This window comes from Petromyzon marinus, chromosome 42 (genome assembly GCF_048934315.1).
Source record: "Petromyzon marinus isolate PM22_M1 ecotype Great Lakes invasive population chromosome 42, UKy_Petmar_22M1.pri1.0, whole genome shotgun sequence".
Lineage (NCBI taxonomy): Eukaryota > Metazoa > Chordata > Hyperoartia > Petromyzontiformes > Petromyzontidae > Petromyzon > Petromyzon marinus.
The window spans coordinates 10,552,187-10,566,195 of NC_133708.1; the positions used below are offsets into that span (position 1 = coordinate 10,552,187).

Sequence of the window (14,009 nt, forward strand, 5' to 3'; positions counted from 1 at the left end):
TTTTGGTTGTCTCCTCTCTGGGGCTGCAGGAGATGCTTGATCAATCCTAGGACGTTTTGCACGCCGAGACTGCTGATCCGCAGTGACTCGCTTTAGGGCGTCTCTGGGATTATGGATTTTTACCTTTGTCATACATTTTGCCCAAATTTGCATTTGTATCTATATCTGCGTCCTGTCCACTGTACGCGATTTGCCATTTGTGGATTTAACAACACACAAAGATTCGCATTGAATGCACAAAAGAGCTATCAGCCTCATCCAGACCACTAGCGAAAAATAACTAAATGCTTGGCTGTTTTGTCATTTAAACATATATCTCTGTGTGTTGTTTTCCGGCCTACTATATATTTGTTTTTTTGCTGTGGTGGGTTTTGTCGTCATATGCCCCGGGTGTGTTCACACTATATATAAAGTTTATATTTTTGGGAGCTGTAGTTTAGCACCTCGTGCACTGTGCCATGGGCCCACATCCTGAGTTTGATTCCCAATCACGACTAACATCAGTGGCCCCCTTTAGGTCGACTCAGCCGTCAATGGGTACCTGGTACTACCTGTAAACATGCGACTATGCATGGCGTGTGGCCAAATCACTGCCTCATGCACTGCACCAGCCTTAATGGATGACCGCTAACAGCGTTTGTCGCAAACAGTCTGCATGGCTATAGGGTGGATGTTTTATCTTTGGTTCCTATAAGCCTGTTTATATCTGCGGGTTGTTCGAGCGACTTGTGTACAGTAAATTACATTTGTCGCAAAAAAAAAGGTTATTTAATATTGATTCGAAGACACACCTCACGGGGCATGGGAAGCATGCAGTGGGGAATTTAAGGCAGGAACACGGCGCAGAATTTGTCCAATTAAATCAATTGAAGCAAGTGCACTTTAATTAACGGAAATCAGCGCAAACGTCACAAAGGAAGGCGAAATCAGGCGTGAATATATGGGGGGGGGCAAACACCGCTGATGATATCACTGCATCCGTAACATCGTAAAGTTAAACTTGAATGCCTGCAAACACATAGGGGACGGGTAGAATAACATTTTAAATAATTCCTTGAAGGAGTTAACATTCGTGTCACCGTGCCTTGATGGCAACGCTTTCTTTGGGATACGAATCTGCATACAAGTGCCACTACTTTAACATTGTATACGATGTGTTATGTTTGCACTTCATTCTCTGCGAGGTCTAATTATTATTATTATTGTTGTTGTTGTTCGTGCTGGAATCGTCACGAGGGAGACAAAGGCGGCCGTCCATGGTGCTGGCTACTCCACCCCGTCGTGTGCTGTGCCACCCTTGATGAGCGTTCGCTAACATCACGTGCAATGGCAATCTGTTAGAAGCTACAAGGAGGAGGGGGGGGGGCGTCTTTGCGTTCGTGTGTGTGAGCATTGTATGGCTTGGTGCTGGCCACCCCCCCCCCCCCCATCTCGTGTGCCCTGCCGGCCTTCATCGGTGCTCTCTAACAGCACTTGCTCCAACAGTATGTTAAGACTATACGGGGGATCTTTATCTTCGTATCGCTTGCTATTGTGTGTGCTGTACAGTTTGCAGGTGCTCGCTAACAGCACTTGCTCCAACGGTGTGTTAAGACCAAGGCCGTAATTATAATATATATTGGGGAACACACATCCCCCCCAATATTCAAATATTCTCAAAATGTCCCCTCCAATATATTGCTATAAAATAGATTTCTGTTTATATGATTGTGGTTATGGTGGTACTTTATTAATCCCTAATCTCTGCCATTACATAGAATGAAACAAGAAAATGTAAAAAAGAAAAAAAGAGCAATGTAAATACAATACACTATAAGACATTATTGTAACAAATAAATAAAAGTCTGTCCTATGTGTTTGCGAATTTTTTTTATATTTTAGGCAGGAAATGGCAGGAAATTCGTTTTCAACTTTAGATTTTTTTCTGGGGGGGGGACCCCCAGACCCCCTGGAAGTTTTGGTCCCCCCCCAAATGTTGACTCCATGGCTACGGCCTTGGTTAAGACTATTCAGGTCGGATCTTTGTTATTGCCTTTGTACATATTGTCCATTGTGTGGTAGCGACACCTAGTGGCTTGATGCGCATTGAGCCGAGGGTACCCGCACTCTCGGCACGAATGGAAACAGCTCCCATTTGTTGCAGCCCCACTGCTGTTGGAAGCTGATAGTGGAATGGATAATGATGTGGCCTGCACTGCATTGCACTGTGAACCTGGTGTCCATACGTTATTGCGCGGAGTCATTCGCCGCGGTTAGCACAATTGTCGATTTGATTTCTGACCACGGCTAACATCAGTGGCGACTGATATCAGTCCTGGCGCAGGATGTCCTCAAGGTCAACTCACTCTTAAGTGAGGACCTTGTGTCTATGTGCATCCATCAGTACTTGTGAGTCTAAGGCAGACTAGCATAATGCTGGCCACACCCACTTGTATAGCCGTTCCAGCCTTAACAGGTGCTCGCTAACAACATGCTCCCCCAACATTAGGCCTCGGCAAGGTAAGGTAATTTACCATTTTACCGGGTAAAAGGGTAAAGTTGTCGACATGCCAAGGGGTAAGGTAAAGGGTAAAGGTAGCGTGAAGTATTACCCGGTAGGGTAAAGGTAGCGTGAAGTATTACCCGGTAGGGTAAAGGTAGCGTGAAGTATTACCCGGTAGGGTAAAGGTAGCGTGAAGTATTACCCGGTAGGGTAAAGGTAGCGTGAAGTATTACCCGGTAGGGTAAAGGTAGCGTGAAGTATTACCCGGTAGGGTAAAGGTAGCGTGAAGTATTACCCGGTAAATTCCTTGTTTACCGCTCGCTAAAAGCTCCGTGGCGCAGTCCGTGGCCTACATTTAAAATTGGAATCATCGAGAGTATTCTGTATGAATAAAGCGCGCTACCTAGCATTTACCTATTCTTGGTTCTTTCGGTAAAGTCACGTAAATAACCAAGAATGTGAATCCCTGCAGTCACGAAAGCTTTAAATCAAAATTTAGCATTTACCTGTTATAAATCTTTTTCACGTGTAGTAGTACCCCAGTAATTACCCTGTAATCGGGTAATTTGTATGGAGTAAGGGTAAAAGGTAGGGTAAAGGTAGGCTCGTTATTTTTACATTTTACATTACCTTGCCGAGGCCTACCCAACATTCAGATGCAAGCTATACTGGGTAGCTTTGTAGGTATGGATTTTGAACGAGGTTCGCACCCTACTTAGCTAATCGGAGGTGCGGCGTGCTAATGGTATCTGAACCCAGAGACTTCATATTGATTCCCAGCCATGGCCAACATTGACGTCAGGTATCCTTTGAACCTGTCTCTGGCCTCCCCTAGGTCAACTCATACCTTAAATGAGTACCTGGCACCCCACGTAAACATCGGCACTGGGTAGAACAAAGGCAGTATGAGTGGTGCTGACCACATCGCTGCTTTGTGCACAGTGCTGCCCATTTACACGCTCCAACAGTCTTTAACACTTTTCTTTTTTGTGCCAACCCAAGAAGCTTTATTCCGAATGATAATGGTCGCGAATGCTTTCCGCGATATAACCCAAAACACTTCATTGTGAATAATGTTGGTCGCGAAAGCCTACGTATTAAATTGAATTCGTGGGATAATTTAATTATAAGCGTAAGTTTTGATTTAAAGCTTTCGTGACTGCAGTAATTCATATTCTTAGTTTTTTCGGTAAAGTCACGTTGAAGAGAAACAACAAAATAACAAAATATATATAAAACAAAGCTATAAAGCAAAGCTATCACTCAAACCATGAAGAAGAACCCTCTTGAGGAGCCTTTCAAAACCATCACTTTACCCTACATTGCTGGGATCACAAAAAAGATCTCCAAAATCTTGAATAAACACAAGATCCAGGTCCGTTTCAACACATTACATAAAATCCGTGATCTGGTTCCGTCTGTAAAAGATGTGATTCCGGACATACAATACCCTGGTGTCTACAAACTAAGTTGCCTCTGTGGTAGTAGTTACATTGGAGAAACCAAACGCCATGTCTCGGACCGCATTCGTGAACATAAAGCAGACCTTAAACACGGTAGGACCAACACCTCGGCCGTAGCAGATCATTGTTCTAATTCAGTAGGCTCACATGCCATTGACTTTTCCAAGACGGAGGTTCTTTGTAAGCCATCTGGCTTCCATGAGAGATTCGTTCATGAGGCTATCCACATATACAAGCACAGAGACAATTTCAACCGAGAAGATGGATTCTATCTTAGCAATCATTGGAAAGATTTGATAAATCATTTCAGTTCTTGATTGATTGTTCACGCTTACAGTGGCTTTCAGACAGCATACATTATAAAAAATTTCGTCTCCCCCCTCCTCTTTTAAAAAAAAAATAGATGGACTAGTCCTGGGCAAACTGCCAATCGCTGCGCGTGACGCCAACGTTTTTTTATAAATAAATAAATGTGCCGTTTTAAAAATAAATTTATGCAAACCGACACACCTGATGATGACCGTTTGAGTTATGGTCGAAACGTCGTGATAATTTTTATTGTTTTATATATATTTTGTTATTTTGTTGTTTTTCTTCAACGTGACTTTACCGAAAAAACTAAGAATATAAGCGTAAGCTCAATGATGATCAGAGATTGGACCCCATTAGTAGGTAAGGCCCACTGAGCTACGAGCTCTTTTTTTAGAAGCGACCTGGCCACAAATCGTTGCTAAAACGAAGTGACTTATCAGCTGGACCATTTACAGCAGCCACAAGCGAGTGCGGGGCCGCTAGCAAATGTTATTAAGGGGCTCTGCTTAAAAAAAAAACTTGAATATTAAAAACATGAATTTTTAGCTTGCATAGTAAAGTATTACATTTTGTCTATTTCCTATACAGGCAGATAATGCGACAAATCGCTCAACTTAAACACCCAGTCGTTCATAAAAGTTGAAGGCGGTATAGTACTATAGTAATAGAGCAAGTGCAGAATCACTGAACGGGAATTGATAGCTTGAAAGCATTAAGCGCGGGGCCCTTGAAAGTTTCAGGGCCCGTGGCTACTACACATGTCGCTACTTTTGCTACTAGAATAGCCTGATTCGGAGTACAGGGCACCGCTTCACTTCAGATTAGGGGTGGACTCCGTGCTGAGAGACTGAGCTGAGGTGTTGTTGTGTGACCTGGAGGGTGATGGGGGGGGGTCTGTCTGGTCATTATTGCAGGCACGCGAATGCTCCTCGGAATACCACTCTGAAATTGAAGCGTCGGTGCCGTTTCGCAAACCTCCGGCGCTCGTCTGTTGCGGAGTCGTCCACGTCTCGGCAGGAGCACGACGCCAGAGTATGTTGGACCCATTGACGTCGTCGATTCACGGGGAAGGAGCGGGAAAGCGGTGGGGGGAGGGGGGGCTACATGAAGCCCTCTCCAAAGCCACCGCCCGCCCACACCTCGATACATCCTCATCCAATAAATAGCAAGGCCGAGACGAGACTTGAGGATCGCGGCTGACTGCCTTACATTGATGGAGGTATGGGGCAGCCGTCAGGTGACTATGCAGGGAGCCTGGATGACATTCCGCCAGGGGTCCCGAAGAGTGGCGATTGAAGCCAGTTAGCAGTCGTATTGCATCATCTGTTCACCCTGAATGGAGTTCAAAATAACTCACAAACACACACACCCAGTTCATAATGCGGGTTTTGTAGGTTATATCGCGTAGATGTATGCATGTGTCGTTAAACCCGCCACCACCCGACAAAGTCAATTAGTAAGATTTGTCACGTGAACAGCTAGTTGAGAAAGAAGATCGGCCGGGTTTTTCATCTTCCACGAAGCTCATGGTCCACCCTCAATTGCATCCACTCCGCAAACCATGACAGATACGGACATCTGATACACGAATGTAAAAATTAAAAACTCCCCAGTGTGCGACGGTGGTTTCTCCAGATCAGACCGTACAACGTATAGCGACGCGATGCCCCGTTCCACAAACACGAAGGAGACATCACGGCGACACACACCGCTGCTCCACCAGAATCACCTGAACGTGAAATTGTAGCCGTCGCTCTGCATCATCATCATCAGCCGTACGACAAGAAGAGGAATCAGAATCTGTTCACCCTCAACGGAACCTCTGGGCCAAGTCCTGTCTGGCTGGAGGGATGGCGTGTGATTGTCTCTCTTTGTAAGGGGAAAGGCTCGCCAGCAGCCAACGCCAGCAGCTACCGTTCCGTCACCCTTCTACCTGTCCCCGGAAAAGTATGTGCCGACGGGGGGGAGGAGGGGGGGGTGCATGGTAGGGGCCGTCCATAAATGACGTCACGCACCTGGGGGGGGGGGGGTCAGACATTTGTGACGATGTGTGACGAGGGGTGGGGGGGGTGAGAAATGTGACGTCACATCAAAATGCGCAACTTTAAATAAATATAGACAGCACGTTCTCCTTAATAAAATAGACTTTAAAAAAATGTTTTCTCGTACAACATCAGAGTGCAGCACCACATTAAATACGCACTACAATGACAATAGTTTAAAGCGATTTGAAGCATGTTTTTTTCTTTTTGGGGGGGGGGGGGGGCAGAGCTTTGTGACGTCATATTTGAGGGGTTGGGGGTCTGACTTTTTGTGACGCCGTGTGACGAGGGGTGGGGGGTCAAAAATCCTCCAAAATCGCGTGACGTCATTTATGGACGACCCCTTAGCACTGCCATTATTCTGGCCGGCTATCGACCGGTTGATGGCTAGAGCTACAGTCCACCACGGGCCCTCCGTCGGCCGCGTGCGATTTATCGATTGCGAGCCCGCCGGCAAACGTTGCACTCCTCTTCAGCGAATCGGTCGCGCACCACAATCCTACTCTCGACCACGTGCACGTGGGGGGGATGCCTCGGGGCTGCGTCTGTCGACGACCAGCGCGCCAGCACATCCCACTCAAAGGCTCAGGACACGCTATCGTACTATCATGTCATCACACTATCATGCTCACACCGTATGAATCAATCGATCAGTCAGCATTTAGCGTGCGCCAACATCGTAGGCGTCGGCGCACGTTCCGGCGGAACGGGGAAACGGCGCAGGGGCCACGAAGCAACGGGGAATGGGAAGAGATAGAACCCGTCACGCCCATCAGCGGCGAACACCGACCGAGCAGATGAAATTGCAAAGTGATCGTGAACACTTCCGTGGCTCACGCCTGCCACTTGGGCTCACGACGAGCGATAAAAACAAATCCCTAAATAAACCCTAGGATGCATTAATCCACTGAATGAAATCGTTTTCTGGCTGACTCAATGCCTGGATTCCTGTCTGACTGGCTGGCGTGCCCACGTCACGCCCCCCCCCTCCATCATCCACCTCGACCGTGGACCGCATGCAGATGCGATGGTGGGGGGGGGGGGGGCTAGAGGAGGAAGAGCTGGACAGCAATGGAGAGGAGAGAGGCGGAGTGTGAAAGAGCGTCAAACGGAGAGGGAAAAGAGAGATAGAGAGAGGAAAACGGAAAGAGGAGAGCGAGGGAAGCTATAAGCATTGGGGATGATTAGGGAGAGGCGAGAGAGATTGAGACGGGGAAGGGAGAGTGTGTGTGCATAAGAAGAGTGGGGGTGAGAGAAATACACAGGGGGACATGGAAGTGGGTGAGATAGAGTTGAGGGAGGAGAGGAATAGAGAGAGAGAGATGTAGCAGAGGGCACAGAGGAATAGAGCAACAGACAAAGAGACAACGTGAGGCATCGATATACATTCCAATAGACAGCATAGAGAATGCAACAGAAAGGTGGGGAGAGACAGGGCCCGATATAAGAGTAAACTTTTGCTGGCTGGCTGGCTGAAAGGGATGGTCAGGTTGGTAGCTATTTTTTATGGACAATTGTTTTTATAATTTTTTTCTTGTACATCGCTGTCATTGCAGTATTGCAAAAAAATGTGTTTAGGTTCAAACATATTAATGCTCTAGTATGAGTGCTTCCTCTTAATTATTCCCCCATGCAAAGATTCTCAAAACAAAATTGACCAAACAAGACCCGGCTGAAATGAGTGTTATGACTCAGCGAGGCTTTTCTTGAGTAAAAAAATAAGAGATTTTTACTTTTCAAAATGAATATCTCAGCAGCCATAGCAAGACGCTTTAACGGCTTTTAGGCACTGTAATGTTTTACTTGTGCGAATGGTAATGCGTGTAACAAAATTGGCTGTGTCAGACAATAGCCTCCTCCTAATGGTTTGTCTAACCAGCACCACATTTGTGAAGCAACAACCCGTTTCTAAAATATAACCCGGCCAGGACGCTGACTTCGCTAAAGCTCGCGATGTAATGGGGGACCACACTATTGCAACTCCAGTTCTAAGCAGAAATGACTGAGAGTTCCCAAATCATAACAATTACCCGTAATTACGTCAACGATTACCCATAATTTAAAGTTGAACTGGGTTGATGATGACAAAAATCGTGCCATACATCAATGAACCACACGTAAGTCGCGATTTGTTTGCATATTTATTTAAAAACTTGCGCATGAAATAAACGTACGTGTTTCTTTTTTATTCAATCACAATATTTTTTTTTCTCAGGACAGACCAGTAGCAACGTAATGTTTGGACATATTAAGGCGAATAAGTATACGTAACACACACATAACCTATGCATTGTATGATCTTTTTTTAGCATTGATATATTATAATCTGCAATAGCCGATAGCCAAAAAGTGAATTTATTTAGTACAATATGGGGCAATGTGTCGTTATTTCTAGTGAAATATGAGTACTCTAATGAGGACTATTAGTGGAACTTCGTCATTTGAGTGAATGGCGAGGTGGTGGTGGTGGTGGTACCCAATCCAAGAGGCGGTTTTGAATGGGCGAGGGCAAACACGTGTTGTCTGCGATAAATTGTATTCAGTGATCGTGTGTGTCAGGGGAATACAAAATGAAAACTGTATCAATTAATATGGTCTTAAACCCACCATGGGAACTAAAATCAAATCGTTTTCTGGGCTTCACTGCCTTCCAAATCGGACTGAGCTTCTGCCACCACACCAAAAAAAAAAGATTAAACCTTCGACGCAAAACGTTAAATATGAACGGTAAACGAGAAAAACAAAATTCTGAATGGATTAACTCTAAAAAAAAATAATGTATACACAAAGTCGACAACAACACACTTTGGCATTAAGAAAATGTACAAAAACCATGAAACGGAAGAGAAATAAAACACACACACTATGTTTTTAGTGGCTTTCAAATGAGTTGAGTAAAAATTGTACACAACAAAGCCTTGAAATAGATTTAACATTGACGCTGTCGCGTTGCGGTTTTCGGGAGCTGGAGATGCCCGCAGTTAGTGTGTGGCTTGAAGCTCGATGGACAAAACGCTAAACATTCGACACTACTCGCAAAACCGTAAAACCACGCGTACACCTGAAGCAAATGGTAACAAAAAAACTAGGGGCAGTAATTTATACCAGATACAAATAAAAAAATTATGATAACGTGCAGTTCAACATTTTTTGACAGCATTCATTTAAGTGTTTTTTTTTTATCCCATCACACTTTTGTTCTTTTTACTAAGGCTGTGTCACACTCTCACAGCTACGTGTAATATTTTCCCGCAAGAGGTCAGAAGCTGTAGTTTTATTTTCCCAAAGAAAATCGGCTGTCTTGACGCGAATTTGAAAATCGTGTTAAGCATGCGGAATACATTCTTCGCTCCGGACGATCGCGTGGCCAAAATGTACGGCCCATATGGCGGATGATGCATGTTTGGAATATTTTCTTTTGCGCATACAGTCATACGTACAGCCGTGCGTGATAGGTTTAGTTTGGGATCAGAGCCACTATTCCTTTTTAAGGAAAAAAGAAAATAGACACTGCAACCATTCGGGTAACAATAATGTACATTTGTTTTAAAGGATTGCAGAGATGCAACACTCAAATTAAGTACAGTTGTGTCATGTCTTGTCGTTTGTTTCCATTTTCATACCGGGTCTCCTAAATGCAATTCAATTGCAAGTTATCTGTTAATAACAGTGCATACATGTGTACTAAAATGATCAATATTGATTAAAAAAACGGTATTGCAGAATAAAAATCAAAAACATTTTCAGGAGCTCTTTGCTCATCGAGAGATCGTTCTCAACTGTTGTCAGATTGCTACAAATGTACCTACTTAACATTTAATTACTTTTCCCCTCTTCACATATCCCAATTGGCACTATCAGCGTCGCGTCACGGGACCAAGTATCCCTCCAGGGTCTCTCGCAGAACATTGCAACCACTCGTGTTTGGAGAATGGCCCACGGAGGTGGATATCACAGAGCTACTTCTGAGATCCCTTCAAGTGATAGCCTAGTCCACAAAGAGTCGAGGGGCAGCACTTCCTCTGCACATGAAAGTGAGGTCCATCACATGCCGGATATTGACATTCCAACAGCTGGAATTTAAGAAAATTAAGTGCAGACCCCAATTCAAAGTGATATTTTTTGACAGCCATTGTTGGTCGGGCTGAGAACATGGACACGTGCACATTTACTCATGCACCTTTTAAATAGTGTGGGTTGTTTTGAAATGTTGAATTATTTAATTAGAACGAGGCTAGAGTGAAATGGTTGACGAAATAAATAACATTTTAGTCTGGCAATAGAAATGTCCAATCATCAAAGCTCCAGTTTAATTTTCTCACGTGGGGCAAAGTATGTGTTTTAAAATACATTGAGCGGTATTGACTGCGGCCCTTGTTTAAATTGCAAGCACATACACACTTCGACTTACACATCTAGATCCGACATTTTAGCTTTTCATTTGTGAATATCTGGTACTGCTACTTAGTTATATACACATACAGCACTTACTTCCCATTATTCCAGCATCAATTATTTTTTGCTGTGCAACTAGTATACATGTGTATATATATTTGTATTTTTCCTTCAATATATATATCGCACGGTGTTTTCACATGTCATATTGAGATAGATTATATATGAGACTTTTTGTTTGCTTTTATTTTTTCGTTAACAGTAAAACCGTTAAATAGCCCGTGAACGCACGCAATATACGCAGGGTGAACGAGGAAAGATCAGAGAGTTATTTGAAATTAATCTCGGGTGCAATCCTCGGCACATCTCCGACACATCCTCGAAACACCTCCGGTTTGGCATTGCTGTTAAATTAAACATAAAAAAGACAGTGGGGCTTTACACCTGAGCCCTCTGCTTCTTCCATGCAGTCTTAAATGATCTCCAAAAACTGAGCTTGATGTGTTGGCAATTAATGTGTACACCGATGCATTTTGAGCAAACCTCTCCCTTGAACCTGCACCACAGCATGCTTGCTACTGTTAATCATTTGTCAGCCACTGTACTGGTTTCACAACGCTAACAAATATATTTTATTTATCTTATTTCAGCCACCCGCGTGTGTGTGTGTGTGTGACTGCAGCGGTGCAGACAGCATGCGTGCGTGACACTCCCCGTTCCGTTCGGCGCGAACGGGATTGCAACGTTGGAATGAGATTTTTTTTTTTGGGGGGGGGGGGGAAACAGAAAGCCATCGTGGAGTGCGAGTCGCCACCTTAGGCCAAGTGAAAAGCCGTCGATCAAAAGGCGTGGATTGGAAATATGGTCCCTGACGAGTGGAGGCGATATTACAAAAGCTGAACGCCCATGCAAACGAAACACGTTGTAACACGTAGTAGGCTTTCACGACCACCGTTATCCATAAGAGCTGTTTTCTTTTTTTATTAGATCGTGTAAATATAAATGTGTGGTTAAGTCCCCCACCACCAAACACAACCAACTAGTGAGGTTTGTCACGTAAACAAAACGTGCCAATTCGTTACTAGTTCAGCACACCGGTGTGTTGGAGAGTAAACCCACATTTACAATTCGAGTACGACGTTTCGCCGGTAATTAAAACCAGCATCCTCAGGCGACAGCCAGAGTTGTAAATGTTGCGGGGTTTTACTCTCCCCCTCAATTATGGAAAAAAAAACTTTTGGAAATATAACCGTGAATAAAAAAAACAAATAAAAACATTCCATTTAACATACGGAACTGGAAATGAAGGCGATGGGAAATCGAGCGCACACGAAGAATGCCACGGGGGTGGGCGGTGGCAATGTGCGGAGCAGGGACAGGATGACTGATGGGTGAAAGGGAAAGTGCAATGACAGTCAGGGGACGGAGAAAGATTACGGGACAGATTCACGGGAAAAGGAGACGGTATCAGAAAATTGTTGGCGTTTGCTTCCCGGACGAGAGCCACAAAGCCATTAGGATGCAATAATCATAAAGGGTGAGGAGGCGAAACAGTGAAAACAACATTGGGGTCACGCGCAGGCTGACACGAAATTTATTTCATCTGCATGGCTTCAACGGTAGTGTCATCACCACGTGTAGGATTTTTTTTTTATCCAGCGGAGTGTGGTGTTGCTGACTAATGCCGACGCTCATGATGCTGATGGTGATGATTATGGGTGAAGATGATGCTCTAACCCAGTGTCAATTTAGTAAACGTATTTTTTTTCTTCCAGTCACACAGTCTTCGTCTGCGGATTTCATCGAGTTGTATTCTCCCTCAAGTCGAGTCGACTAAAGCAGTCGGGCGTTTCGTCAAACGCTCTTTAGTTATTAAATGTTGGTGTGAGGAGCGCGGAATTTGCCCCCACCCATCAGGTCATTCAATTGGTGAGCTGGGTCAATGCTTGACTTTTTGTTTTATTTTATACATTTATAGCCAGTTACCACGTTTGGAAATCATCGGTGCACAAGCAGTCTCCGATAGCGTTACCATATTACCGTGGGCCCTGCGTTTCACTTCAGGCCCATTGATTTCGTCTCGTCACAGGTCAGCTCCTCTAGAGGAAGTCTCTGGCACGCTCCCCCTTAGCCAGATGCCCCCCTTTCCACCAGCGGTGGCGTCAAGCCGGCAAATGCGTGGGGTGGAAGGGGGGGGGGGGGGGGCGGGGGCGCCGTGCTCCGCAGCGTGCCGGTCACGGTCATTCCCCTCCCCCCCGTCCAGCCCCGCCACGGCTAAATGAAGCGTGACCGAATCTCGCAGGCCCGTCCCCCCGTCCCCCTCCAAAAAAAAAAAAACGCCCCCGGCTCGCTCGCGCGGCGGCCTCAGGCCGTGGGGGCGACGGGCGACGTAGCGGCCGAGCCAGCGGGCGGCAGCGGCGGCGCCCCCGCCGGGCCCCCGTCCACGGTGGAGGAGACACGCTCCTTGCTGCCGCGGTATTGCCCGATGAAGGAGCCGTCCTCGTTGAACATCCCCTCGACGCCGTCGCCGTACTGCGCCAGGCTGTCCTCGCTCTCGCCGTGCGGCACCGAGCCGTTGAGTGACGGCATGCTCGCGGCCAGCGGCTTCTCGTCGTTGTCGCTGCAGGGGGGGGGGGGGGGGGGGGGGGCCCGTAGCGGCGCGTCCGCGCGAGCAAGCGCGGGGAGTTGGGGGAGGGGGGGGGGGCGCGCACAAGTTGGCACAAAAGGGTGAACATCTGCCAGTCATCTCGGGCAGTTAACCCATGGCACCTGCTGCGTCTGTCCCGTTGACCTGAGCCTACGACACTTCACGTGGCTTGAAAGTGTACATAGCCTGGCACAATCGGCGTGGTGACGTCGCCGTCACTGAGTGGGGAATGCCGGTTGTTGTTGTTGTTGTTTTTGGGGAGGTGGGGAGCGGTGGTGTAGCGGTTAGCGCACCGCGCTACGAACCCGGCGTCCTGAGTTCGATTCCCGATCACGGCCAATATCGCTGACGAATATCCTAACCGGTTCTGAGCCTCCTCTAGATATACTCAGACTCAAATGAGTACCTGGTGAGGTGTGTAAACGTCACCACTAGGGACACAAAGGCGGCCGGGGCGTGGTGCTGGCCACCCACCCCCTCGTGTGACGTGCCGGCCTTCATAGGTGCTCGGTAACAGCACTTGCCCCAACAGTTTGTTACAGGCTATACAGGGGATCTTTGTCTTTGTGGGGAGGAGACATTGGGGGGCGGGGGGGGGGGAGCGGTGGTGTAGTGGTTGTTAGCACTCTGCGTTATGAAACCCAGCAAAAAACCACACGCGATTATTG

General features: G+C 46.3%; 1 protein-coding gene across 9 annotated transcripts in view; it reads right to left on the reverse strand.

The window, feature by feature from the left end:
• Positions 1-8,427: 8,427 nt before the first annotated feature.
• Positions 8,428-14,009, reverse strand: part of LOC116951149 (neuronal cell adhesion molecule-like) — a 130,033-nt gene continuing 124,451 nt past the window's right edge. For all 9 annotated transcript variants that reach the window (XM_076073508.1, XM_076073511.1, XM_076073510.1 and 6 more), the window contains one exon: positions 8,428-13,314. In XM_076073508.1, coding sequence (XP_075929623.1) covers positions 13,059-13,314 — 256 coding nt within the window. In that variant the 3' untranslated portion in view covers positions 8,428-13,058. The remainder of the gene's footprint in view (positions 13,315-14,009) is intronic.